We start from the raw sequence: 25,198 nt of genomic DNA, 5'->3' as shown, positions 1-25,198 counted from the left end.
GTGGAGGAAAGTGGTGAGGCCTGCATTGTGAGCCAACTCATAAAAATCTTCATAGATACCGGCTGCTCTCAAGAAATCTTCAGAAGGCCATTCACACGCCCGAATCTCCGCGGTGCGTGGCAAATTATACTTAGGCTTAGGTGCCTTTTCCTTTGAGCTTTGGCTTGATGAGCGCCTCAATATTCTCCTCATCATTTTTCTGAAACAACCTGAAATTTTTAGTAACTTCAAAATAAAAGTAAACCAAACTCAATAAAACTGATAGCAACTACTCCTACAAGTGCATAGAGCCTATATCAAGCATTATAACTACTTGGAACCATATAAATTTGACATGCAAGCTCAAGAACATGGTCACCTATGCAACACAAATTTGCAAAGAATAAAGCACTAGAACGAAAACTAATTGGACCAATGGAGGAGTCACATACCAAGGAACAATCTCTCCAAGCAGTTTTGCGAGAGGTGCTTTGAGCAAGGAGATCAAAAATCACAGCAAAAGTGGCTGGAACTCGTGCTTGAGTTGGTTTTTCGGGTTTGTGTGAGATAGAGGAAGAAGATGGGTGCTGGGATAAGTGGAGGAGGGCCACCGTGGGCCCACGAGGTAGGGGAGCGCGCCTTATAGGGGGGGCACCCACCACCCTCGTGACCAGGTGGCAGCTCCTCCCGCGGTAATTTTTGCACAGTAAATTTTCAAATATTCCTGAAAAATTAATATTAAATTGGCATGGAATTATGAGGACTTTTATTTTCGATATTTTTATATTGCACGGATAAGTCAGGAAACAGACAGAAAAATACTGTTTTTACTTTATTTAATAGCAGAAAATACAAAGAAGGTACAGAAGTTTGTGCTTCTAGTTTCATCCATCTCATGCTCATCAAAAAGAATCCACTAACAAGGTTGATCAAGTCTTGTTAACAAACTCATTCCGATAATCATGAAACCGGAGAAATTTCGAATAACACTAAGTTACCTCGGGAATATCAAGTATAACAAAGTTCGTTAAAGTACTAACGTTTGCAACCACAACAGGCACATCCTCACAAATACCGACAGGTATAACAGTTGATTTATCAGCCATTTACAAAGATATTTCAGTAGGTGTCAACTTATTCAAGTCAAGTCTATGATATAAAGAGAGAGGCATAACACTAACACCGGCTCCAAGATCACATAAAGCAGTTTTAATATAATTTCTTTTAATGGAGCAAGGTATAGTAGGTACTCCAGGATCTCCAAGTTTCTTTGGTATTCCACCCTTAAAAGTATAATTAGCAAGCATGGTGGAAATCTCAGCTTCCGGTATCTTTCTTTTATTAGTAATGATATCTTTCATATATTTAGCATAAGGATTTGTTTTGAGCACATCAGTTAATCGCATACGCAAAAAGATAGGCCTAATCATTTCAGCAAAGCGCTCAAAATCCTCATCATCCTTTTTCTTGGATGGTTTCGGAGGAAAAGGCATGGGTTTCTGAACCCAAGGTTCTCTTTCTTTACCATGTTTCCTAGCAACAAAGTCTCTTTTATCATAACGTTGATTCTTTAATTGTGGGTTATCAAGATCAACGGCAGGTTCAGTTTCTACATCATTGTCATTACTAGGTTGAGCATCATCATTAATATTTTTACTAGGTTCATGTTCATTACCAGATTGTGTTTCAGCATCAGACATAGATATATCATTTTGATTATCAGGTGGTTCAGCAATAGGTTCACTAGAAGTTTGCAAAGTTCTATCATTTTTCTTCTTCTTCTTTTTAGAAGAACTAGGAACATCAATATTATTTCTTTGAGAATCTTGCTCGATTCTCTTAGGATGGCCTTCAGGATACAAAGGTTCCTGAGTCATTCTATCAGTTCTAGTAGCCACTCTAACAGCATAATTATTTTTCTTACTATTCATTTCATTAAGCATTTCTTTTTGAGCTTTAAGTACTTGTTCTACTTGGGTGGTAACCATAGAAGCATGTTTGCTAATAAGTTTAAGTTCACCTTTAATATCAGCCATATAATCACCCAAGCGTCTAATCATATAAACATTTTCTTTTAATTGTCTACCAAAATAAGCATTGAAGTCATCTTGCTTAAATATAAAGTTATCAAACTCATCCAAGCACTGACTACCAATTTTAGTAGGAGGGACTTCAGCTTTATCATATCTATAGAGAGAATTTACCTTTACTACTTGTGTCAGGACATCGGGATCAGGAGGTTCTTCAGTAAATAAATGATTGAGATCATAAGTTTCTTCAACGGGCGGTGAATTAAGATCATGTATTTCTTCAATAAGAGGTAAATTCTTAAGGACTTCAGCTTTAATACATTTTTCTTTCATAGATTTCTTTGCCTCTTGCATATCTTCGGAACTGAGAAATAGAACACCTCTCTTCTTCGGAGTTGGTTTAGGAATAGGCTCGGTAATTGAAGCAGAAGCTGGCTCAGGAGGTGCCCAATTATTTTCATTTGTCAACATATTATTCAATAGAATTTCAGCTTCAACCGGTGTTCTTTCCCTGAAAAAAGAACCAGCACAACTATCCAGGTAATCTCTGGAAGCATCGGTTAGTCCATTATAAAAGATATCAAGTATTTCAGGTTTCTTAAGAGGATGATCAGGCAAAGCATTAAGTAACTTGAGAAGCCTCCCCCAAGCTTGTGGGAGACTCTCTTCTTTAATTTGCACAAAGTTGTATATTTCCCTCAAAGCAGCTTGTTTCTTATGAGCAGAAAAATATTTAGCAGAGAAGTAATAAATCATATCCTGGGGACTACGCACACAACCAGGATCAAGAGAATTAAACCATATCTTAGCATCGCCCTTTAATAAAAACAGAAATATTTTGAGTAAATACAGGTAACGTGATCTCTCATTATTAATGAACAGGGCAGCTATATCATTTAACTTAGTAAGATGTGCCGCAACAGTTTCAGATTCATAGCCATAAAATGGATCAGATTCAACCAAAGTAATTATATCAGGATCAACAGAGAATTCATAATCTTTATCAGGAACACATATAGGTGAAGTAGCAAAAGCAGGATCGGGTTTCATTTTATCTCTAAGTGATTCTTTGTTCCATTTAATTAATAACCTCTTAAGCTCATATCTATCTCTGCAAGCTAAAATAGCTAAAGAAGCATCTTGATCAAATGAATAACCCTTAAGAATAACAGGCATATTTTCATCATCACTATCATCATCGTATTCAGATTCAATAATCTCTCTTTCTCTAGCCCTAGCAATTTGTTTATCAAGAAATTCACTAAGGGGCATAGTAATATCAGACATAGAAGCAGTTTCATCATAAGTATCATGCATAGCAGAAATGGCATCATCAGTAACATGCGACATATCAGAACGAATAGCAGAAGTAGGTGTAGGTGTCGCAAACTTACTCATAACAAAAGGTTAATCAAGTGCAAAGCTAGATGGCAGTTCCTTACCTTCCCTTGTAACTGAGGGATAAATCTTGATTTTTGGATCTCTCAAGTTCTTCATAGTGATAAACAGATATAAATCCCAAGTGACTCAAAGAATAAAGCTATCCTCCTCGATAACGGTGCCAGAAAAAAGTCTTGATAACCCACAACTATAAGGGATCGCAACAGCTTTCGAGGATAGAGTATTCAACCCAAATTTATTGATTCGACACAAGGGGAGCCAAAGAATATTCTCAAGTATTAGCAGCTGATTTGTCAATTCAACCACACCTGAAAACTTAGTATCTGCAGCAAAGTGTTTAATAGCAAAGTAATATGATAACAGTGATAGCGACAACAAAAGTAAAGACAGCAAAAGTAATGTTTTTAGTATCTATTATATAATTAAGATAGAAGTCAAATAAGCCACCATATTCATCCACATATATTAAATTATCACAATCGTTAATTTTAGACATTGACGGTTGAGATTTAAAAGATGTAACGTTACATACAAATATCATGTTCATGTACAAGCAATATAACACGTCACGTTCATGTACAAGCAATATAACACGTCACGTTACAAATAGTCCTGTCTAAACGGAGATATTGAAAGAAGCAGGAGCCCACACGCTTGCCAAAAGATAGACCGACCAGATTGATTAACGGATAATGAAATTGGCATGCACACGTGATGGAGAGAATCCCTTCCGTGGTTCTCTTTGCAACTGAACGTGAAACCTCAAATTCCAGGTCAGGCAAAAGCCCAATAGCAGGAGCCCTCACGCCTGCCAAACAGAAGTAGGAGTTTCTAAAAAAAAAGCAGGAGCCAGCATGCTTGACTAAAACACACGGACGAGGTAGCCAAAGATTTCCTAAAAGCACACACAGCTACCAACAGCAAATCTATAAACATGCAATTTTTTCTACTTTTTCCCCCAGCAGTATTGAAGTAAACACATACGACCAAGCAGGCAGAAGCTCCAAGCATTTGTTTTTCTTCGTCAATCCATTACGTTGAAGTATAACACATTTTTCTATAACATGTACGTCCTTGTATCAATAGCCCTCCTGGAAAAAGGCAATCCGATTCCACACAAGAAAATTCCATACAACATCCAGGTTCCTATATCAACAACCAATCAAAATCCTCCTGTAAAATCTCGCAAGAAAAAAGAAATCCTCCTGTAAAAAGGCAATCCGATTCCTCACAAGAAAGTTGCATCTACTCCCTCCGCTCCTAAATATAAGTCTTTTTAAAGATTCCAATACGAACTACATATGAATGTATATGGACATATTTTAGAATGTAGATTCACTCATTTTGTCGGTATGTATTCTGCATTGGAATCTCTAAAATGAGTTATATTTAGCAATGGAGGGAGTAGGAACCAATCCAATAAGAGTCCTCCTGTAAAAAGAAGCCAATCAGAATCCACACCAAAAGTCCATCTAAAAAAAGAATCCACATGAAAAAAATCATACGAAAAGATGTGTTCCTAAACAAACCAAGCCGACTGTAACCAACGATACAAGGCAGATGGAGAAGAAAAATGAATTAGTTGCATGTTGTGTTGGGCCACAGTATACAGTAGATATGGGCTGGCTATTTGGGAATAGCCAACAATGTGTTTGCTTGGGCATTTGAGTGTACGGGAGAAACTAGAAAAAATTGAAAATTGACTGTATGAGAGCATAGTACAAATGAATTTAATAAAGTGAATTAATATAAATCAACAAAAGGCGATTAAGAAACTACAAAAAATGAAAATTGACTATATGAGAGCATAGTACAAATGAATTTAATAAAGTGAATTAATATAAGTCAACAAAAGGCGATTAAGCCATGTAATTTAAGAGGGTTGTAATAAGATTGAATGAAGCACACATATTTAACAGCATTCCTATAAATCGATTAAGAAACTACAAAAAATGAAAATTGACTATATGAGAGCATAGTACAAATGAATTTAATAAAGTGAATTAATATAAATCAACAAAAGCCGATTAAGCCATGTAATTTAAGAGGGTTGTAATAAGATTGAATGAAGCACACATATTTAACAGCATTCCTATAAATAGTTAGATCCGTCGGGCAAAACTAATAATATTTTGTTCACCATAGATTGTTCAAACTACAATAGGATTTATAATTTTATTTACAAACACATATCGATTAAAATTGCCAGAGCTATAGTTCAAAATCATGTCAAAATCTAAAACAGCGGATGTGACAATATATAGGAAACAGTGTGCCACCATGTACAAGCTATGGGCTCTGACCCACAGCATTTGTGAAAAATAGACTAAAACAACTTTTGTGGATCACAACTATAGCAGCTTAGATTTAATAATACGAAATATGATAGTATGTTCCAGTGTCCAGTACTAAGCACAACAAACTGATCAAAAAGCTCACATGTTAGAAAACAACCGGAAGCGCAACGATCACACACGGCTCATTATACAGCTGACATCAACCAGAAAGCTCTCGGATGAAAGATGATATATCTTTGTAGTGTATATATATGCATTTGTACCAATTTTCATGAAAAGAAACTATGTAATGAGTAGTTGTGTTTGTTGAACCGGTATGGGCCCTAGCCCATCAAGATCTGTCTCTTGGGCCCAAGCCCATGAGAGGTGCTGACCTAGAAGAGGAGCCCCTCTTCCCTTCTCCCGTGTGAGCCGCCACATCTTAGACACACACTCACGCAGGAAACAAGACAGGAAGCGAGGCTGCTGTCTGAAGGTACCCATCTCCCGATTCAACATGGTATCGAGCCAGGCGACGACGGTGACGGTGTAGTCCCTCGCCGGAGAGGCGGCGGTGGGGCCCAGCGGGGTCAGGCGAGAAAGGAGGCTGCGTGCGTGCGCGAGGCGGCGGGTCTGCTGTGGTGCGTGCGGCGGCGGCGCGGCTGGGCTCGAGGAGCTGCGACGCGGCCGGGAAGGTGCTGCTTCCTCTTGTCCTGCTTCGCGTCCCTGGGGTGGCTAGCTGCAAAGGGGGCGGCCGAGGAGGGCTGCTGCGGGCTGTGCAGGCGGCTGCGGCAAGAAGAGGAGGAGGAAGAAGGCAGCGGCGGATTTGGGCTGTGTGCGAGTCAGGCTGCGGCGGGGAGCTGCTGCTGTTGGTGCTGCTGAACAGAAGAGGAACTGCAGCTGCTGCTGCTGCCTTGTGTTGTTCCTGGAAGCTTGCTGAGCTGCTGGTGCTTGTGCGGCTGGTTCTTGGTGCTGCGGCAGAGGAAGAAAGAAGTGCAGCCTGCTGGACTGCTCGTTCTGGAACAGGAAGAGGCTGGGCTGGACCGCTTGTGTGCTTTACAGAGATTTTTTTTCTCTGTGGACTTGCTGTTGTGAGCTTGGTGTGGTGGTGGTGGTGGTGGTGCTTGGGAAAGAAGACTCTCTGAGGCTGAGTGTTGCTGTTGCTGCTTATCCTGTCAAACGATGGCTGAACCAACTGGTCTTGCCGAGGCTTTGGAGAAGCTCGCTAAGATCCTCACGGAGTCCAACTCTGGGGCCATCGTTCCTCGACAGGAAGTGGCTCAAAAGCTTGAAATGTCGCCCCTGGACATGAAGCTAGAGGGGGCAACAAATTATTTGAGCTGGTCCAGGAGGGCTTTGTGGGCTGTGGAGCAGAAGGAGCTTGATGGATATTTGTTGGGCACCGTTGTAGAACCAGGGGACAAGCGTAGTGCAGAGGGCAAGAGGTGGAAGGTCATCCACTCTGTACTTATGGTGTGGTTGTTGAACTCTGTGATGCCCTCCATTGGACGCTTTGTGGAGGGGCTATCCTCACCTGCTGAGATATGGAAGATTCTGTCCACTCAATACTCTGGCAAGGGCAATGTCATGCTCATTGCTCAGATTGAGGACAAGATTAGGTTGCTGCGCCAAGATGATGGCATGTCAGTGATGACATACGTGGCAGAACTGCAGGCTCTGTGGGCTGACCAGGATAACTGTGATCCCCTGGAACTCTATGACGCGGCTTCAATCGAGTCAGGGCATAAGTGGATGGCACGCAGGCGTGTGCTGAAATTTTTGGCTGGCCTCAAAGGTTGCTTTGATGGCAGGAAGGCTTCCTTGTTGCACCAACCTAGTCTGCCTACCATTCCCGAGGCTATTGCAGCGATGACTCAAGAGGAGGTGCGCCTATCCCTTGAGCATGCAGACGTGAAGGTTGTGCCAGCTTCGACATTTGCAGTCACTGAGCGCATGGAGTGGGGCGATCCCACCAAATGTCATATATGTGGGGAGGTAGGTCACTCGAAGAGAGAATGTCCAACTCGTGGCAGAGGCAGGGGATATAACAGAGGGGGAACAGGCAGAGGTAGAAGTGCTAGAGGCAGAGGTGGATACTCAGAGACCTCATGGGGCCAGGCTTCTAGAGGCAGAGGTGGCTACTCAGGACACTCAGGGGGTCAGAGGGCTCACATGGCCGTTGCAGGAGACACTGGGACGTCCAAAGGCAAAGATGTAGATGATGTTGTCTATGGAGACTTTGCTCACTGGGCCTCCACTGATGAAGGTAATCCGGAAAGAGCATCTCTTGCTACTAATGAGAGTGCTCCAGAGTGGGTTCTTGACTCTGGAGCATCTAAGCATGTTGCTAGTAACTCCTGTGTGTTCGAGTCTTACACTAAGCATCCTCCCTCTCACACGGGCACTATACAAACGGCTGATGGCACAAAACAACCAGTCATAGGGGTTGGTACAGTCAAGTGTACTCCGACCATTTCCCTATCGTCAGTTTTACATGTGCCAGCCTTTCCTGTCAATTTGGTCTCTTTCAGTGCACTCATTGATCAAATGGACTGTCGTGTGATCCTTGACAAGTTTGGTTGCTTGATTCAGGTGCGACAGACGAGCCAGACGGTTGGGACTGGCACCAGGCGTAGGGGGCTCTGGTACATGGACTAGGAGGTGCAGCCGGACTTGGTGTGTGCTGCGACCATGGAGGATAAGGAGAAGCAGGCGATGATCCATCACTGTAGGATGGGGCATGTATCTTTTGATAAGATGAGTAGAATATTTCCGGATGTTATGTGTGGAATAGGCAAAGGCAAGCTGACATGTGATGCTTGTGAATATGCAAAACACACATGGGCCTCATATGTGAGTAAGGGGCTCAGGAGCATATCTCCTTTTATGCTTATTCATTCGGATGTATGGACTAGCCCAGTGGTGTCAATGAATGGGAAGAAGTATTTTGCTACCTTTATTGACGGCTATTCTCGCATGACTTGGATTTACTTGATGCGTCACAAGGATGAGGTGTTTAGCTGTTTTCAGAACTTCCATGCTCTTGTAAAGAACCAGTTTCAGGTACAGGTCAAGGTGCTCAGGACGGACAATGGAACGGAGTATGTGAACAACATTTTTGGGGCTTTCATGGCTGACCATGGGATTCTTCATCAAACTTCATGTCCGGACACCCCCCCCCCTCAGAATGGAGTGGCCGAACGAAAGAATCGTCATGTTCTTGAGGTTGCTCGGTCATTGATGTTTACCATGAATGTGCCTAAGTTCTTGTGGGATGATGCAGTTATGACAGCCACATACTTGATCAACCGGACACCTTCCAGGATACTTGGCATGAAATCTCCGTCTGAGTTGCTTGTTGGAGATAATAAGTTTGTTGTTCCGCCAAAGTTGTTTGGCAGTACCTGCTTTGTTCGTGATCACCGACCATCTGTTGGCAAGCTTGATCCTCGGGCAGTGAAGTGTGTCTTTTTGGGATACTCGTCTAGTCAGCAGGGGTATAAATGTTGGTGTCCCTCTGAAAAACGCAGGTTTGTAAGTATGGACGTTACGTTCAGGGAGTCTGAGCCATTCTATGGTGAGCCGACTGATCTCAGTCTGCTGTTTGCAGAGCTTGACCACCTACACCCTGTGCATGATGGTCAAGAGGGGGAGAAGGATGTGTCTCATACTCACGGGGATTCTGTGGACATTAACGCTGATAATGATGTGCAGGCTCAAGTTCAACCAATAGTGGGTACAATTCCGGTTAGTACCATCACTGATGATGATGTGCAGGCTCATGTCGAGCCAACTGTCGATACACTTAAGATTGGTGCTCTCCAGGTTCCTGTTCGGGATCGATGGCAGACGAATACCCTGGTGTACTCTCGACGGCAACCACAAGTGCAGGGGGAGCAGCAAGGCAGGGAGGCAAGAGTGCAGGGGGAGCAGCAAGGCAGGGAGGCAAGAGTGCAGGGGGAGTAGCAAGGCAGTGAGGCAAGCTCATCTGACACAGTGGAGCTGCCCATTGCGTTGCGAAAACCTACACGTGAAGCCGCAGGGAAGGGTGAGGTAGCAAGGAAGGCTCTGCCAAAGGATGATGCTTGTGATGACCTTGATATTGGCAATTTTGTGTCTTACAAGGCTTTGTCACCTTCATATAAGGCGTTTGTTGCCTCTCTGCAAACTGTGTCTATCCCTAAGGATTGGAAGGCTGCAAAGCAAGATCCGAAGTGACGTGAATCGATGATAGAGGAGTTAGAAGCATTGAAAAAAAACAAGACATGGGTGCTAACCACATTGCCGGCAGGAAAGAAAGCAGTGAGTTGCAAGTGGATTTTTACTGTGAAGCAGAATCCTGAGGGCAAGGTGGAACGGTATAAGGCTAGATTGGTCGCCAGAGGATATAGTCAAACTTATGGAATTGACTATGATGAGACATTTGCTCCAGTTGCAAAGATGAACACAGTACGGGTATTGGTCTCGTGTGCTGCAAACTTTGGGTGGAAATTGCACCAGTTAGATGTCAAGAATGCCTTCTTACATGGTGACTTGAAAGAAGAGGTATACATGGAGATACCGCCTGGTTTTGGCACAGAACAGACTACGGGGAAGGTATGCAGGCTGAAGAAATCCTTGTATGGTCTGAAGCAATCGCCGAGGGCATGGTTTGATAGGTTCAGACGAGCTGTTTGGAATATGGGGTATGGCCAATGTAATGGTGATCACACGGTGTTTTATAGACACATTGATAAGAAGATCACCATTGTTGCAGTGTATGTTGATGATATCATCATCACCGGAGATGATGAGGAGGAAATAAAGAGAGTGAAGGGGTGTCTGAGCAAGGAGTTTGAGGTAAAAGACTTGGGAAATCTAAAGTACTTCCTTGGCATAGAAGTGGCTCGGACAGAGAAGGGAATATCTTTGTGCCAAGAAAATACACCTTGGATCTTTTGAGTGACATGGGCATGATGGGATGTCATGCAGCCCCTACTCCGATTGAACAAAATCATCAAATAACAGCACAATCAGGTGAGCTAGTGAATAAGGAAGATTATCAGAAGCTGGTTGGAAGGTTATTGTACTTGTGTCATACCAGGCCTGACATTACGTATGCCGTGGGGGTGGTGAGCAGATACATGCATGAACCAAGGAGTGGGCATCTTAATATTGTTCACAGAATCCTGAGATACTTGAAGGGGACTCCGGGTAAAGGGTTGTGGTTTGCGAAGAGTGGACATCTTGAGGTGGATGGCTATAGTGACTCTGATTGGGCTAGCTGTCAAGATGATAGACGATCAACTTCAGGCTACTGTGTGTTTGTGGGAGGAAATTTGGTGTCATGGAGAAGCAAGAAACATACTATTGTGTCTAGATCAACAGCAGAAGCTGAATATAGAGCATTATCTCAAGGGTTGTGTGATATGCTCTGGGTGAAGCACCTACTATGCGAGTTGAAACTTTTGAGGAAGGGACCCTTAAGAGTGTGGTGTGACAACCAGTCAGCTATAGCCATTGCTAATAACCCAGTTCAACATGATAGGACGAAGCATGTGGAAATTGATCGCTTCTTCATTAAAGAGAAACTAGATGCTGGGATCATCAGCCTTACTCATGTCAGCTCTGGGCAGCAGTTTGCAGATTGCTTGACAAAGGGACTGGGAACAAAGGACTGTAACTTGGCGTGTGACAAGATGGGGATGATAGATATCTACCACCCATCTTGAGGGGGGGTGTTGAACCGGTATGGGCCCTAGCCCATCAAGATCTGTCTCTTGGGCCCAAGCCCATGAGAGGTGCTGACCTAGAAGAGGAGCCCCTCTTCCCTTCTCCCGTGTGAGCCGCCACATCTTAGACACACACTCACGCAGGAAACAAGACAGGAAGCGAGGCTGCTGTCTGAAGGTACCCATCTCCCGATTCAACAGTGTTGATATACTGAAAATATATAAAAAGAATTGATACGAAAGAAATAAAGACACGATCAAAATGAATAAGATATGAAGGAAGTGAATGAGAAATACTTAAGCAGAAATACAAATATACAGTGATAACCAATCAAATTAAGATGAGCATGGGTGGGTGCATAGGTTGGTAGGCAAGATATTGCAAAATAGTAAAGACACGATCAACATGAGTAAGAAGTGAATGAGAGAAAATCCTTAAGCGCAAATACCACTATACAATGATAAGTGGTCATATTAAGTTGAGCGTGTGTGGATAGATCTGTAGGTAGGAAAGATATTGCTTTACCCAAGAAAGTCAAGGCAACTAAGAATGTGGCCGATCAATTTGGGCGGAACAAGAAAATATTTGGTATACATAGAAGCCAGCCATGTTTAGATCTAATTCTTGGAGGGGAATTGCTCAAACACATATTGGTGCAAAGATACATAACAAGGGATGGGGAGAGGATCGAAGACAAGAAATATGAAAATTGGTATAGAAGTCTATATATTACTTTAGTTTTGTCTTCTGACCTCACATGCCAAGGTATTTTATCAACAAACTACAATGCACTCAATAATTCGACTATCTTTCCTCATGAATTTTATGTTTGTCTTTCATCCGGCTCATATGCCTTTTCCCCACTGAAAAACATGTCCAAGATGATCCCACATAAGGTAGCATTGCTATGTGACAATGAAGGAATAGCGTAACCACCCTTGAAAAGAAAGAGTCCGACCAAAATAGATTACTCACATCATCAGGAAATATAGGAAACAACAGCCCGAGATAGTCTATATAAATTAAAGCTACCGGATTGTCGCATTTTTTTTGCAGGTAGGTGCATGTTTAAGAAACAAAAAAAAACTGTCTGATTGGTTCAAGAATCAGTACAGATTTATATAAATCCATGGCTAATGTTACTAAAATATTAGGCACGTACAAACAACTCAAATATTGAGATATACAGGTTGAGCCCAGATATATGCAAAGTTATCCCAATCGTTAAGTTTAGATACTAACAGCTTATATTATAAGATGCAGGTGTTACATACAAATATACTCAGCAGCAAATATTATCACGTACACATGTCTTAGTATGTAGACATGTCACAAGTACACACGTAAAAATTGGCACCGCGTCTTCCCCTATTAAATCTGTTGGACTCGGTTGCTGACACAAGAATACAAAAACTTTTTAACACCACCAGATTAGAGGCAAACACAAATAGGATTCCAACATGCAAGGAAAGCATGGATGAGACAACCACGAATAGGACAAGCGCATCTCACGTGCTGAGTTTACTTGCCAAATCAACCCTTATATCGGCGACACAAGCATGCACCTAGATAGAAGTCATCCAAAAGTGCAACTTGAACACACAATCAAAGAAATCAGACATGCGACTCGACGCCTAATGAAGCCACATCCAACTGCTACACGCGACAAGCAACTCGACTTTGGACGAAATAACTCGATGTTGGACGAAGATATGCCCAACAGCTTCTCATTTGATCCACCAAATTTGGTAATTATTATTTAGTAAACTCAATTTTTCTTGATAAAATCTTCATAGTAATTTCATCAATTGACAGCTATATTTCTATTCCTGAGGCCAAAACAGTATATCGTACAAGAAGATGAGCGATAGCGACAAGGTGACAAAATTGGAACACTCAGTTTAAAGTATGGGAATATGGGATTCGGGCAATACTCCAGCTGATGAGCTTATCAACCTAGATATGATCTTGATGGATGAACATGTTTATTGCTTATATAAGTAATTGCAAATTTCTATTCTTTTAAAAAACAATTACTGAAGATATTTCATAGATTACGCAGGGTCAAATATTTCATGCTACTGCTCTCAAAAAAATATATATTTCATGCTACTATCTACATGGACCCCTTCAGAACGATCTATTTATGCATTTAGCAATTTTAAGGTTGTGGAGTCTACTAAATATCGCCCGGTTTGCACATAGTACACAGGTAAAGGAGGTCATAAGATCTCTGGAGGTTTTTCCTGACTATTATTTCGTGTTTGTTACCAAGGACACGCCACAATAAAAGCTAGAAAAAGATATACAACACTCAGATATGTTTACAGTTCTAACTAATGTTTCTAACAGAAAACCTCCTCCATGTGATTGCACTAACTTTTCAGATTAAACTCTTTAGGGGTGCTAAAATGGGAGTCACGGTGGGAAAAGTTTTCTTATTGTTTGACAGATAATGTAATTGGCAACTAAAAAATAATAATTGTGAGTTTGTGACATCGACAATCAATAATTAGGCTGATGCTTTTACTGTCAAACAATAATTAGATGCAAGAATCACTTGCTAGGTCGAGATAATTTAATATGTTTGCTTTACTATGTTCTCTATTGCAAAATTCAGAGGGCAAGTATACGAGCACTTCTCCACACAGAAAGTTGTGGTATGAGTATTGTTTAGCAATGGAATGATAAAAACTTATTCAGATTTCTAGATCATTCCCCTACACAAAAACTTGTATGGTTGCAGTAACACCTACGTTTGGTAGCAGGTCGCATAGCAGGAGGGCAACAACTAACATCCGCCAGCAGAAGCTGCTCACGTCTTGCTACTGTTCCCTACTCCGTGAGATCCCTCACTACCTCTGTGCCACCATCATCCAAAGCCTCCGGCCAATAAATTTTTGAGCAGTGTAGCCCACGCTCTCCTTGGCCATATCCATGGCCGCGTCGCCAGACTCGACGACCTCGCCGAGATCCACGTACTCACCCAGCCACATGCGCCAGCGCCACCACCTCAAGGTAACAAAATTCGGACAAAAAATAAGCGACATGTAGATGTGTGATAACATGGGGATTAGTTTCCTGATGGGTAGCGGCGACATATACCTTCGCCGGCGGCAAATCGGAGGAAATGGCGGAAGTGGATGAGGAGCCGGGTGGGGAATCGTACAGGAGCAGAGGCGAGTTTGTTTTTTCTTTCCTAAATTCTTAAAAGCAAAGCTTTGCTGTTTAGACGTCCCGAGCACACACCCTTCGGCGCCGTTCGATCAAAATCGCGGCCTCCAGATACTAGGTGGCCGGGCCGACACAAACGAAGTCATTCTGCCCGTGCGGCTGTGCGTCTGTTCCCCACTCCTCTCAAACTCACCTTCTCCCTCTCCCTGTGCACACTTTCCTCCACGCCCGATGAGATCTGCTGCGCTCGCCTCCATTACCCTGGCCCTCGCACTCGCCGGCGTTCACCGAGCCAAATCCTGCGCCGGAGCCCCTCCTTCCTCAACCTTCTTCTCCACCGATGTGCCCCCATACCCCGACCGGCAACGAAGCACCCCGCATGAGCGGACGCATTCCCCTGCCCCAGACCGGCGGCGAAGCGACCCCGCGCTCTGCTTCTCCCTCCCCGGCGTCGTCCTACACCCCGCCGCGTCGATCCCTCGCCGGATTGATGCATCCCGTGGCTGGGACCTTTGCTTCCTGTTTGACGCGGTCCCTTCTCATCCAACAACAACAACAAAAGGAGGAAGCGGCTGCTCCGGCCGCCCCCTGCAGATTCCAACCAACGACGACGCCTTCTGCTCACGCGCCCCTTGGAGATCCCCTACAGTTCAATTCCCTGGCTGCACAGTATAGGGAGGATTCTCTTGAAGCATTGCCTCAAATTCTTCCTCCACAACCATGCCTGCAAGGGTCATGTGGACGGCGACGAGAAGCACTGAGCAATGGATGCGATGCACTACCTCACTGTAGATTTCCCTCCCGCTCTTCGTCCACAGGGTGAGCCGTTCTGAACCAATTTTTGGATTTACCAAAGTGCGTGTTGAGTTACACAGAGATGTGGTGCCTTGCTAGATTTTGCAGTATGAGTAGTTCATGAGTAATTGCCAGATCCTTTCCCACAGAACATGCCTTTTTTTGTCGTACAAAACTTGCCTAACTATTTATATGTAGTTGCCTCAAATGTTAGTCAATTTTTCCATCTCATTGAGGTGCTATATATCTGAAATAGCAAGTAACATACTGAAATGTTGTCTGCTTGGATGGTTAAACATTTCTATTGATCATGGTATCCATATCAGCCTAATGATTTGCTTGCCTAATGATTTTGTTAGTTGGTTGCATGATATGCAGTGGCGAAGCTACACACGCTTCATTGGGCGGGCCAAAACCAACTAGCTTAAGAAATATGTCCGAAATTTTGCTCCCAGAGCCCCAGTTCAGCACCACACTCTACACCGTAATCTCATTTGGCAGGGCGGGCCATGGCATGGTTTTGCGCAGCCGTAGCTCCGCCACTGATGAAATGTCTGTCCGCCTAGTTAAACATTACTATTGAATATGGTGTCCATATCAGCTAGACTGAAACTTGTACAGGAACACATTAGTTCAATAATAAAAAAGGCCTACTTGGATGGTTTATACATTTACAAGTCCGTCGGTTCTAAACTTCTAATACTATAAGATATGTGTAGAAGTATAAGCACATTAGTGCGTGTTGAATAATGCCGCCAGAATCAAATTGATTTTTACAAAGGATTAGCACCATATTATTATTGTTATGCTATTTTTAGTACACATTAAAGTAAACTCTCTTAGGGGAAAGCAACACTGCATCTGAATGAAAGATTCTCTGTCTTCCAGTGGTCGTTGATGCCACACACAAGATGTAGTTAACAACAGGAGATTGTTTTGATGTGTGCACTGACAGTTCCATCTGTTTGAACAATTCACTAGCTCTCCTTCCTTAGTTGGAGCTGAACCAGTTCCCTGTTGGCACTTTTGTTAGCCATTAGTACATCACTAAGCAAGGAAAAGTAAGAAGTTGTGGACTGTACTTCAGACCGAGAAAGTCAAGACAAAAAAACATGTTTTCTTCTAGTCAATCTATAACCTTTCTGGACACTGAGTTCTAACCAAACACCCTTTTTGGACACTGAGTTCTAGCCAAACACCATGCTTCCTTCTAGTCAATGATTTCTACACTAAATTGCCTAATAATGTCAGAAAGTTGCCTACAATATTTATTTTGGCATATGATTTATGACAACCAGCAAGCGGAAGGGAGGAGAGAGATGCAGGAGTACCGGTGACCAGCAAGCGAAGGAAGAGGAAGAGCCAAGGGGGCAGCGCTATTTGTACATTGCGGCCACCTAGTGGGGTAGAGCTAGATCCGGGGAAGCGTTGTCTCGAGTGGTCGAAGAACTGGGCTACAAATCACCCTAAGTATCCCAAAATCGACACCCCTAAGCATGTGTTTTTCTACTCACATATATAATTCTGTGTGATAGAGGCGGAATAGGGAGATTGAAGAGGGGTGTGTGTGTGTGTGTGGGGGGGGGGGCCCATCTTCATGGGAAAATCGATATTTTTGAGCGCGGGTGCGAGACTTGGGATGCGGGAGCTGGAATCGTCGATGACTCGAGCCGAGATTGTCCAAAACTTGCCTAACACATGTGAGTCAGTTGCCCAAAAGATCCACTCCCAAGATGTGGGGGATGGAATCGTCCATGACTCGAGCCGAGAGTGTCCAAAACTTGCCCAACGCATGAGAGCTAGTTGCTAGAGATGCCGGCATGAGTTGCCCAAAAGATCCGCTCCCGAGATGCGGGGGCCGAAATCGTCGATGACTTGAGCCGAGAGTGTCCAAAACTTGCCCAATGCATGATAGTTAGTTGATAGATATGCTGGCATGAGTTGCCCAAAGGATCCGCGCTCGAGATGCGGGGGATGAAATCGTCCATGACTCGAGCCGAGAGTGTCCAAAACTTGCCCAACGCACGATAGTTAGTTGCTAGAGATGCCGGCGTGAGTTGCCCAAAAGATCCGCTCCCGAGATGCGGGGTCGGAATCGTCGATGACTCGACCCGAGAGTGTCCAAAACTTGCCCAATGCATGCTAGTTAGTTGCTAGAGATGCTGGCATGAGTTTCCCAAGAGATCCGCTCCCGAGATGCGGGGGCTGGAATCATCGATGACTCGACCCGAGGGTGGCCGAAACTTTCCCAACGCGCGATAGTTAGTTGCTAAAGATGCCGGCGTGAGTTGCCCAAAAGATCCGCTCCCGAGATGCGGGGGTCGGAATCATCGATGACTCGAGTCGAGAGTGTCCAAAACATGCCATACGCATCATAGTTAGTTGCTATAGACGCCGACGTGAGTTGCCCCAAATATCCGCTCCCGAGATGTGGGGGCTTGAATCGCCGATGACTCGAGCCGAAAGAGTCCAAAACTTGCCCAACTCATGATAGTTAGTTGCTAGAGATGCTGGCATGAGTTGCCCAAAAGATCCGCTCCCGAGATGCAGGGGCTGGAATCGTCGATGACTCGACCCGAGGGTGTCCGAAACTTGGCCAATGTATGATAATTAGTTGCTAGAGATGCTAGCGTGAGTTGCCCAAAAGATCCGCCCCTGAGATGCTGGGTTTTATTTCGCCCAAAACTTGCCCAACACATGTTATGTAGTTGCGAAAAAGGCTGGCGTGAGTTGCCAGAGATATATATTTTTTTAGCAAAAAAGTGATTTTGTTTGCACAAATTTTTTATTTCCATAGAATAAGTTGTCTACATATAAAAATATATTTTCCTAAATCACCTAAGTTTACTCTAAAAAAATCAACTGAGTTTTGTAAATATGGTTTCGTAGATATTCTAGCCTAAACAAATTGTTTGTTTTGTTTGCAGGGCCTTACTAAATTTTAAAAGGATGTCAAAGCAACATTTTTGAGGTTTTGTGCACACGCCCAAGCAAGAAGCTTCAAGGTCCACTTCTAGGTACTCATAAAGCTATCCAACTTTTTTGTTTCAGCAAGAAAAGAGGAGTTGCCTCAAACACACAAGAGTTGCTTACTGCTAACACTGATTTTGCATGGGAGGAGGTCGATATGCATGGGATGAGAGGGAGGGGGGATGGGTTTTGATGGCAATAGCATCATCATCAGGTTTTTGACAACGGGCAATTTTTGGGAGGGCTCGAGCCGGAAGTTGCCTGGCAGAGGGGCATGAGTTGCATGCTCGATTGCTCGTGTATATGTAATTTGGGAAACTGATAAGCAGAGTACACGAGTTGGACTGCCTCGGGAAAGTGCCGAAAATTGCCCAACACAGAGTAGACTGTTGCTACATATGCTTGTGTGAGTTGCTGGAAGTAGTTTTTTTCTTCAGAAAATGATAGGCAGTCCATGCTTGGTTTTTTTATACAAATGTGTCGCTAGGTTGAAATGAACTTTGATCATGTGTTTAAACTTGCCTAACCATTTTTGTGTACGTACTATTTGCCTCAAAATGATGCAGAACTTTGTCCTCAAAATGTAGTCTCTTGATAGTTCAGAAAACACACACATATCGAGGGCTAGGCAACTTCACACAGCTAGACCAAGCAATTGACACACACACACACAGAGAGATCAAGCAACTTAAAAACTATTGGGGTAGGAAGGTTTTTGGGTGTTAGAAATTTTACGCGTGTGTAAACAGAGAATTCATAAATCTTTTTGTCCAAACAATAGGCAAGTCATAGATAAACCCGTAGCAAGTCCCACATAGTTGTCAAGAAAGTCCTGCCTTTTGGTTGTCAAGCATCCAAAAACTTGCCTAGCCAGTTTGTCTTATTTTGTAGGTGCCTAAAAAATGATGCAAAATTTTCCATCTCCTTGTTTTCTCTTATATGTGGGGCTTGGTTCATCGTGCGTGTGTTTGAGATGCACCCAACACTATTATTAGCTATTTGTCTACGAGCACTTTTTTCGCTTCGTTATTTTGGTTGTTGGGGAGCGAGGAGCCCCGTAGCTATTTTTTTGCTACGGAACCCCACACACCCTTTGTGTTTTCATTTCATTTTATATTTTTCTCAGGAGTCACCTACAAAAATCTCAAGCTATCAAAGAAATGCCCAAGAAAAGGAAACCATCACCAAGTACTCTCCGGTAATTTTCACATCCTGTTCCGGGGCTTAGTTCCGTACTATCTAGGGGGATCAACTGTTCTTGATTACCTGATTTTGCATTTGAAATTGCCTAAAAAAACTCAGAACTTGCCTACATTTTTTCGAGTGATTCTGTTAAAAATGAATATGAAGAGCCTAGTAGGTCTGTTAATGACACAATATATCACAAATTGCTTAATGGTATCACTAGGTTTGCTTAAACAAATCCATAAAAGTTGTTGCCTTTTTTTCAGGAAGAACCATTTTTGTACAAAAGCAAACTAAAAACGACGGGCTTTTGTTTTTGCTTTCTCCCACCCATTTCATTTTTGCTTAAAAAGCGCCCAGTGGTTGCTCACACTCCCCCCTCCACATCAAGTTCTAGCATGCAAAGCACATATAAGTTACTTACTAGCAACACTCATTTTTGCTTAAACAAACCTTAGAAGTTGTTGCTCTTTTTTGTTTTTTCAACACTCTTCTAGTACAAAAGGCAATGTAAGAAAAAAAACATCAAGGGGTTTCTCTGGTAAAACATCCAATAGTTGGACAAAGAAAACTGAAACAGTTTTCATGTCCTGACTTTACTTGCTTATTGTCAATGACTGATTTGCTTAAAAATCTGATATAGTTGCTCACACTTTGCCCCCCTACACATCAAGTTCTAGCACGCGCGAAACACACAAGAATTGCTTACTGCCAACACTGGTTTTGCTTAAACAAACCCTAGAACTTGGCTGCTCTTTTTTGTTTTTTCAACACATTTATAGTACAAAAAGCAACCTAAGAAAAGCATCAAGGGGTTTCTCTGAATGGACAACAGCCAGCAGGTGGATAAAGGAAAACGAAACACTTTTCATGTACTGGCACTTGCTTTTTGTCAATACTTTGATTTGCTTAAAAAACCGCTATAGTTGCTCACTAATTCCTTTTTACTGTTTCTTGCAACGGGTGCAGTACAAATCAATACTAGTTGCTCATGCAGATGGAAGAAACAAGGGAAAAACATTGGAAAAGGAGTTTGCAATCAGGATGAACAAGGTGAGGAAAAGTCAAACCTTCTATCTCTTTCCTCTTATACACCATGGTTCACTTTTCTATCTCTCCCTTTTGTGTTTAGATTCTTATAGATCTCTTTTTCAGTTCTCAAGCAATATGTGGCAGCCATTACAGGGACCTTCGGATGAGGGGCAAGGGAGGAGAGGGGGCGTGGGGAGAAGAAGCAAAAGGGCGTGGGAACGGCACGTCTAGAGCGCTCCCTCTCGTTGGGTGGACGAGGGACGCGAGAGACGGTGGATCCTCTCACTTTCCAAATCTGGACAAGGGAACCGAAACCTACCTAATATGGGAGGCTGCTAGGAGGCGCTAGCGGGCAGATGTTTGCCCGCTAGTCGCGTCCTTTTTCTTTTGATTCTGGGACCTGGGGCTACGGGATGTTTTACTTAGAAAAGAAATTGTTCTTTTAGACAAAGAAAAGAAATTGTTTTTTTTAGAATCAGATTTTTTGTGCCAATGAGCCTAAAATATATGTTGGGCCTTTGTAGGCTTCATGCATGGGCTATGCAAAATTGGGTACAAATTCTTTTTATTACTTCTCTGTGGAATGCACCGATCCTGGCACACGTAAATAAAACATGCGAACCAACTTGTGGTTGAGATGGTTTGGTGGACAGTAGTATCCCCAACCCACCAGGGTTCAAATTCTAGTGCTTGCATTATTCCTGGATTTATTTCAGGATTTCCGGCGATGCGCTTTCAGTGGGAGGAGACGTTCCCGTCGACGACGAGGCGCCTACGGTGACTTCGTAAATCTCAAGATGATATGCCGGCTCAATCTCTCGGAGTTGCTCATAGGGGTAGGGTGTGCGTGTGTGCGTTCATAGGGATGAGTGTATGCGCGTGTATATGAGCGCTTGTGTCTGTACTGATGCTAAAAAAACGTAAATAAAACATGAATCCTAAAAAATCATAGATAAAACATGAAAGAAAATACTCTAAAATAGCCTAAACATATACAACATTCAGCAAAGGATCATAGGATCCAAAAATTTAAATTTTGCCATCTGGATCATCAAAATGATTACTAAGAATCAACAAACAATTTCCATCAAAGGAAAACAATATACAACATTAAACACACTTGCAGGAACTCAGTTTAGAAAGTATTAAAATACTTTCAGTATTTCACGAACCTAAGTGAGAAAAAAGGAAGAACAAAATGTCTGGTCAAATGGAAATAAGAGTAGATGTAAAAATTAGAAAATGCATATAACTTTATGAGGCTTTAAAAATGGATACAAAGGTGAATAAATAATACTCCCTCTGTAAAGAAATATAAAAGTGTTAAGATCAATCCTTCGTAAAGAAATATAAGAGCGTTTCAATCAAGTAGTGATCTAAACATTCTTATATTTCTTTATAGAGGGAGTAATATCTAATTGCCTACAATGCATGTTCAAATCCATTTAATAATCTTAAATAACAAAAGACGTATCAACTATCCTAAGTATAAAATATAAAAAAACTATTCTAGCCGCGCAATTGCGCGGGTGCACCCGCTAGTTTATCATAACATCGGAAAGAGTCTATGTCAGAGCTAAAAAGCAAGTCCACATACTCAACTATCATTTAGTCCTCCATAATTGCTAACACTCACGCGATACTTGTGGTTACGGAGTTTTAATCGGACACAGAGAAAGATAGGGGCTTATAGTATTGCCCCACAACCTTTTACCTCAAGGGTAATGTCAACAATAATGGTTCATGCTCCCCTACATCCAATTAGATATATATATATATATATATATCTGGTTCTTTCCAACATGCTGAGCTTACCAAAGGATAAAATGAAAAAGAAAAGGTAAAGATCACCATCACTCTTGCATAAGGTAGAAGATAATAATAATAAAGGATAGGCCCTTCGCAGAGGGAAGCAGAGGTTGCCATGCGCTTTTATGGTTGGATGCATAAAATCTCAATGCGAAAGAATGTCACTTTATATTGCCCGTTGTGATATGAACCTTTATTATGCAGTCCGTCGCTTTATTACTTCCACATCACAAGATCGTATAAAGCTTATTTCTCCCACACCAATCAATCATACATATTTAGAGCAATTTTTATTGCTTTGCACCGATGACAACTTACTTAAAGGATCTTACTCAATCCATAGGTAGATATGGTGGACTCTCATGGCAAAACTGGCTTAAGGGTATTTGGAAGCACAAGTAGTATTTCTACTTGGTGCTGAGAATTTGGCTAGCATGAGGGGGAAGGCAAGCTCAACAAGTTAGAGGATCCATGACAACATACTTTATCTCAGATATAAAAAAGACATAACTCATTACGTTGTCTTCCTTGTCCAACATCAACTCTTTAGCATGTCATATTTTAATGAGTGCTCCCAATCATAAAAGATGTCAATGATAATATATCTATATGTGAAAACCTCTCTTTCCTTATCACATCCTATTAATTGCAACAATGACCAAAGCTATGTTTGCCAACTCCCAACAACTTTGAATCATCATACTATTTCTATGTGAAATCATTACTCTCAATAAGATCAATATGCACGAGGGAGAGGCTCGTCGTAGACCACCACATTAGTGGGGAACGCGTCGAGCGACGCGGTGTCAGAGTCGACCAACATCGGGTTGGTGGAACCTACAGACTCCAAGTCTACGGCAGGCTCACTGGTGACGTGGAGTTGATTGAGGAGGCCCGCGAGGAGGCTCTCGGAGCCGCCCGTGCCTGCGTCAGATGCGGGTTCGTTGGAGATGTGAACCTCGCCGACAAGTTCGACGAGGCGGCTAGCGGCGCAGGCGATCTCGACGCCGTGCAGCGCGTCGGTGCAAACTCCGTACGGCATGCCTGGCTGGCTGCGCTCGCCAGAGAGGAAAAGGGTTCCCGTCCAGAACAGGTCTCCGGACGACGGTGCACCAGGCCCCACGGTGGGCGCCAAATGTCGGGGGTTGGGTGCGACATATGCTAAAGGATGGCTTATCATGGTGGGGGCGAGTAGAACGTCGGCGGTGCCTGGAAACGGGATGAGGCGTAGACATGCACGCCGGCGAATCTTACCCAGCTTCAGGGCTCTCCGGGGAGATAACACACCTACTGCTGCTCTGCGGGGTCTCCGCATGATCACTATGGCAAAGTGTTTACACGATTGCTCCTTGAGCTATTTACTGGAGGCAGGAGAGGGCAAGGCTAGCTCTCTCCTCCCTATATGATCTGGTCTAGAGCTAATGGATTCCAACCCTTTGCATGGGTGCCCTGGGGGGTTTATATAGGCCTGGAGTCTTTGAGCCCGCTGCCACAGTCCCCGGGCCGGGTACTGTAGTCCCTGGGCCGGCTTTGACTGTGGCGCCTTTGGAGCCATCTGCCAAAATCTTTGTACCGTCTATTGGGGCTCTGGAGTTGGATCCGACTTCTTCGGGGGGAGCCGGCACAAAGATGGAGTCTGATTCTGGTGAAGGCTTGACAGGCGGCTTGAGGAGGCGTTGAAGGGCGACGCCGGATGGTATTGCTTGGCGGGTAGAGCCGATTCGTGCCAAGGCGTCTGCTTGGTCGTTGTCGTTTCTTGGCACATGGAGGAACTCACACCCCTCGAAATACCCACTGGGTTGCTGCACGAGGAAACGGTAGCTCGCCATGTTGGCATCTTTGGCGTCCCAGTCGCCAGATGACTGTTGGACCACTAAGTCCGAGTCGGCATAACACAGGATCCGGCGAATGCCAAGTTCTTTGGCAAGCCGGAGCCCGTGAATGAGCGCCTCGTACTCGGCGATGTTGTTGGAGGCGGCAAAATGGATTTGCAGAGCGTATTTGAGCTTGTCGCCTTTAGGGGAAGTGAGGACGACGCCGGCTCCCAAGCCGGTGCGCATCTTGGAGCCGTCGAAATGCATCCGCCAATGGGTGGAGTTGGGCGCTGGAGGTAGGTACTGGGTCTCGGCCTAGTCGACGAGGAAGTCGGCCAGTGCTTGTGACTTGATGGCGGTGCGGGGCTGGTAGTGGATGGTGTAGGGAGCCAGCTCTATGGACCACTTGGCCACTCGGCCAGAGGCATCTCGGCTTCCGATGATCTTGACAAGTGGAGCCGTGCAGACCATAGTGATTGGATGCTCTTGAAAGTAAGGCTTCAATTTCTTGGCGGTAAAGTGTATGCCATAGCACATCTTCTGGTAGTGGGGATAGTTCTGCTTGGAGGTCGACAGTACTTCGCTCAGGTAATATACCGGTCTCTGGACAGGTAGTGCCTTGCCTTCCTCCTTGCGTTCCACTACAATGACCATGCTGACTACCCGGCTAGTGGCGGCGATGTACAGGAGCATAGGTTCCTTAGGGGTCGGAGCCGCCAGAACAGGTGGAGTAGTCAGCATCTTTTTCAGTTGGAGAAAGGCTTCGTCCGCCTTGTGGTTCCACTCAAAAAAGTGGTCTTCTTCATGAGTTGGTATAAGGGGAGAGCTTTCTCGCCCAGCCGACTGATGAATCGGCTGATAGATGCCAGGCAACCGGTGAACTTTTGCACGTCTAGCAGTCGGCTGGGTACCTTCATCCTCTCAATGGCCTTGATCTTCACGGGGTTGCATTCTATGCCGCGTTCAGAGACCAGGAAGCCAAGGAGCTGGCCGGCTGGTACTCCGAAGACGCACTTCTCGG

The 25,198-nt window shown here is 43.7% G+C and overlaps 1 protein-coding gene and 2 long non-coding RNA genes across 4 annotated transcripts; 2 read left to right on the top strand and 1 right to left on the bottom strand.

The window, feature by feature from the left end:
- The first annotated feature begins 7,324 nt into the window (after positions 1–7,324).
- Positions 7,325–8,544, top strand: LOC125554796. The gene is made up of 2 exons (XM_048718213.1): positions 7,325–7,952; positions 8,279–8,544. Exons 1-2 carry the CDS (start codon positions 7,328–7,330, stop codon positions 8,320–8,322), a joined length of 669 nt encoding a protein of 222 aa, XP_048574170.1. The 5' UTR covers positions 7,325–7,327; the 3' UTR covers positions 8,323–8,544.
- A 5,517-nt stretch (positions 8,545–14,061) lies between these two features.
- LOC125554814 lies at positions 14,062–14,659 on the bottom strand. The gene is made up of 2 exons (XR_007304450.1): positions 14,504–14,659; positions 14,062–14,410 (listed from the first exon to the last, which is right to left on the bottom strand). It is a non-coding gene; the product is annotated as an uncharacterized LOC125554814 (long non-coding RNA).
- LOC125554805 lies at positions 14,162–21,142 on the top strand. Of its 2 annotated transcripts, none has more exons than XR_007304449.1 (5): positions 14,162–14,416; positions 18,295–18,384; positions 19,464–19,535; positions 20,492–20,575; positions 20,678–21,142. It is a non-coding gene; the product is annotated as an uncharacterized LOC125554805 (long non-coding RNA). The 2 variants fall into 2 exon arrangements; XR_007304448.1 differs by lacking the exon at positions 14,162–14,416 and adding an exon at positions 14,723–15,391.
- Positions 21,143–25,198: the final 4,056 nt, after the last annotated feature.

The sequence above is a fragment of the Triticum urartu genome, chromosome 1, assembly GCF_003073215.2.
Source record: "Triticum urartu cultivar G1812 chromosome 1, Tu2.1, whole genome shotgun sequence".
In the NCBI taxonomy this organism is placed as follows: Eukaryota; Viridiplantae; Streptophyta; class Magnoliopsida; order Poales; family Poaceae; genus Triticum; species Triticum urartu.
Note: the sequence above shows the minus strand (reverse complement) of the source record. Positions and strands in the feature narration are given on the sequence as shown.

Excerpts from the sequence above, each read along its gene's own strand:
- LOC125554796 (XM_048718213.1), top strand. The coding sequence starts at position 7,328 with ATGTCAGTGATGACATACGTGGCAGAACTGCAGGCTCTGTGGGCTGAC. Across the intron at positions 7,953-8,278 it reads CTGGGCCTCCACTGATGAAG|GTGCGACAGACGAGCCAGAC; the intron begins GTAATCCGGAAA and ends TGCTTGATTCAG.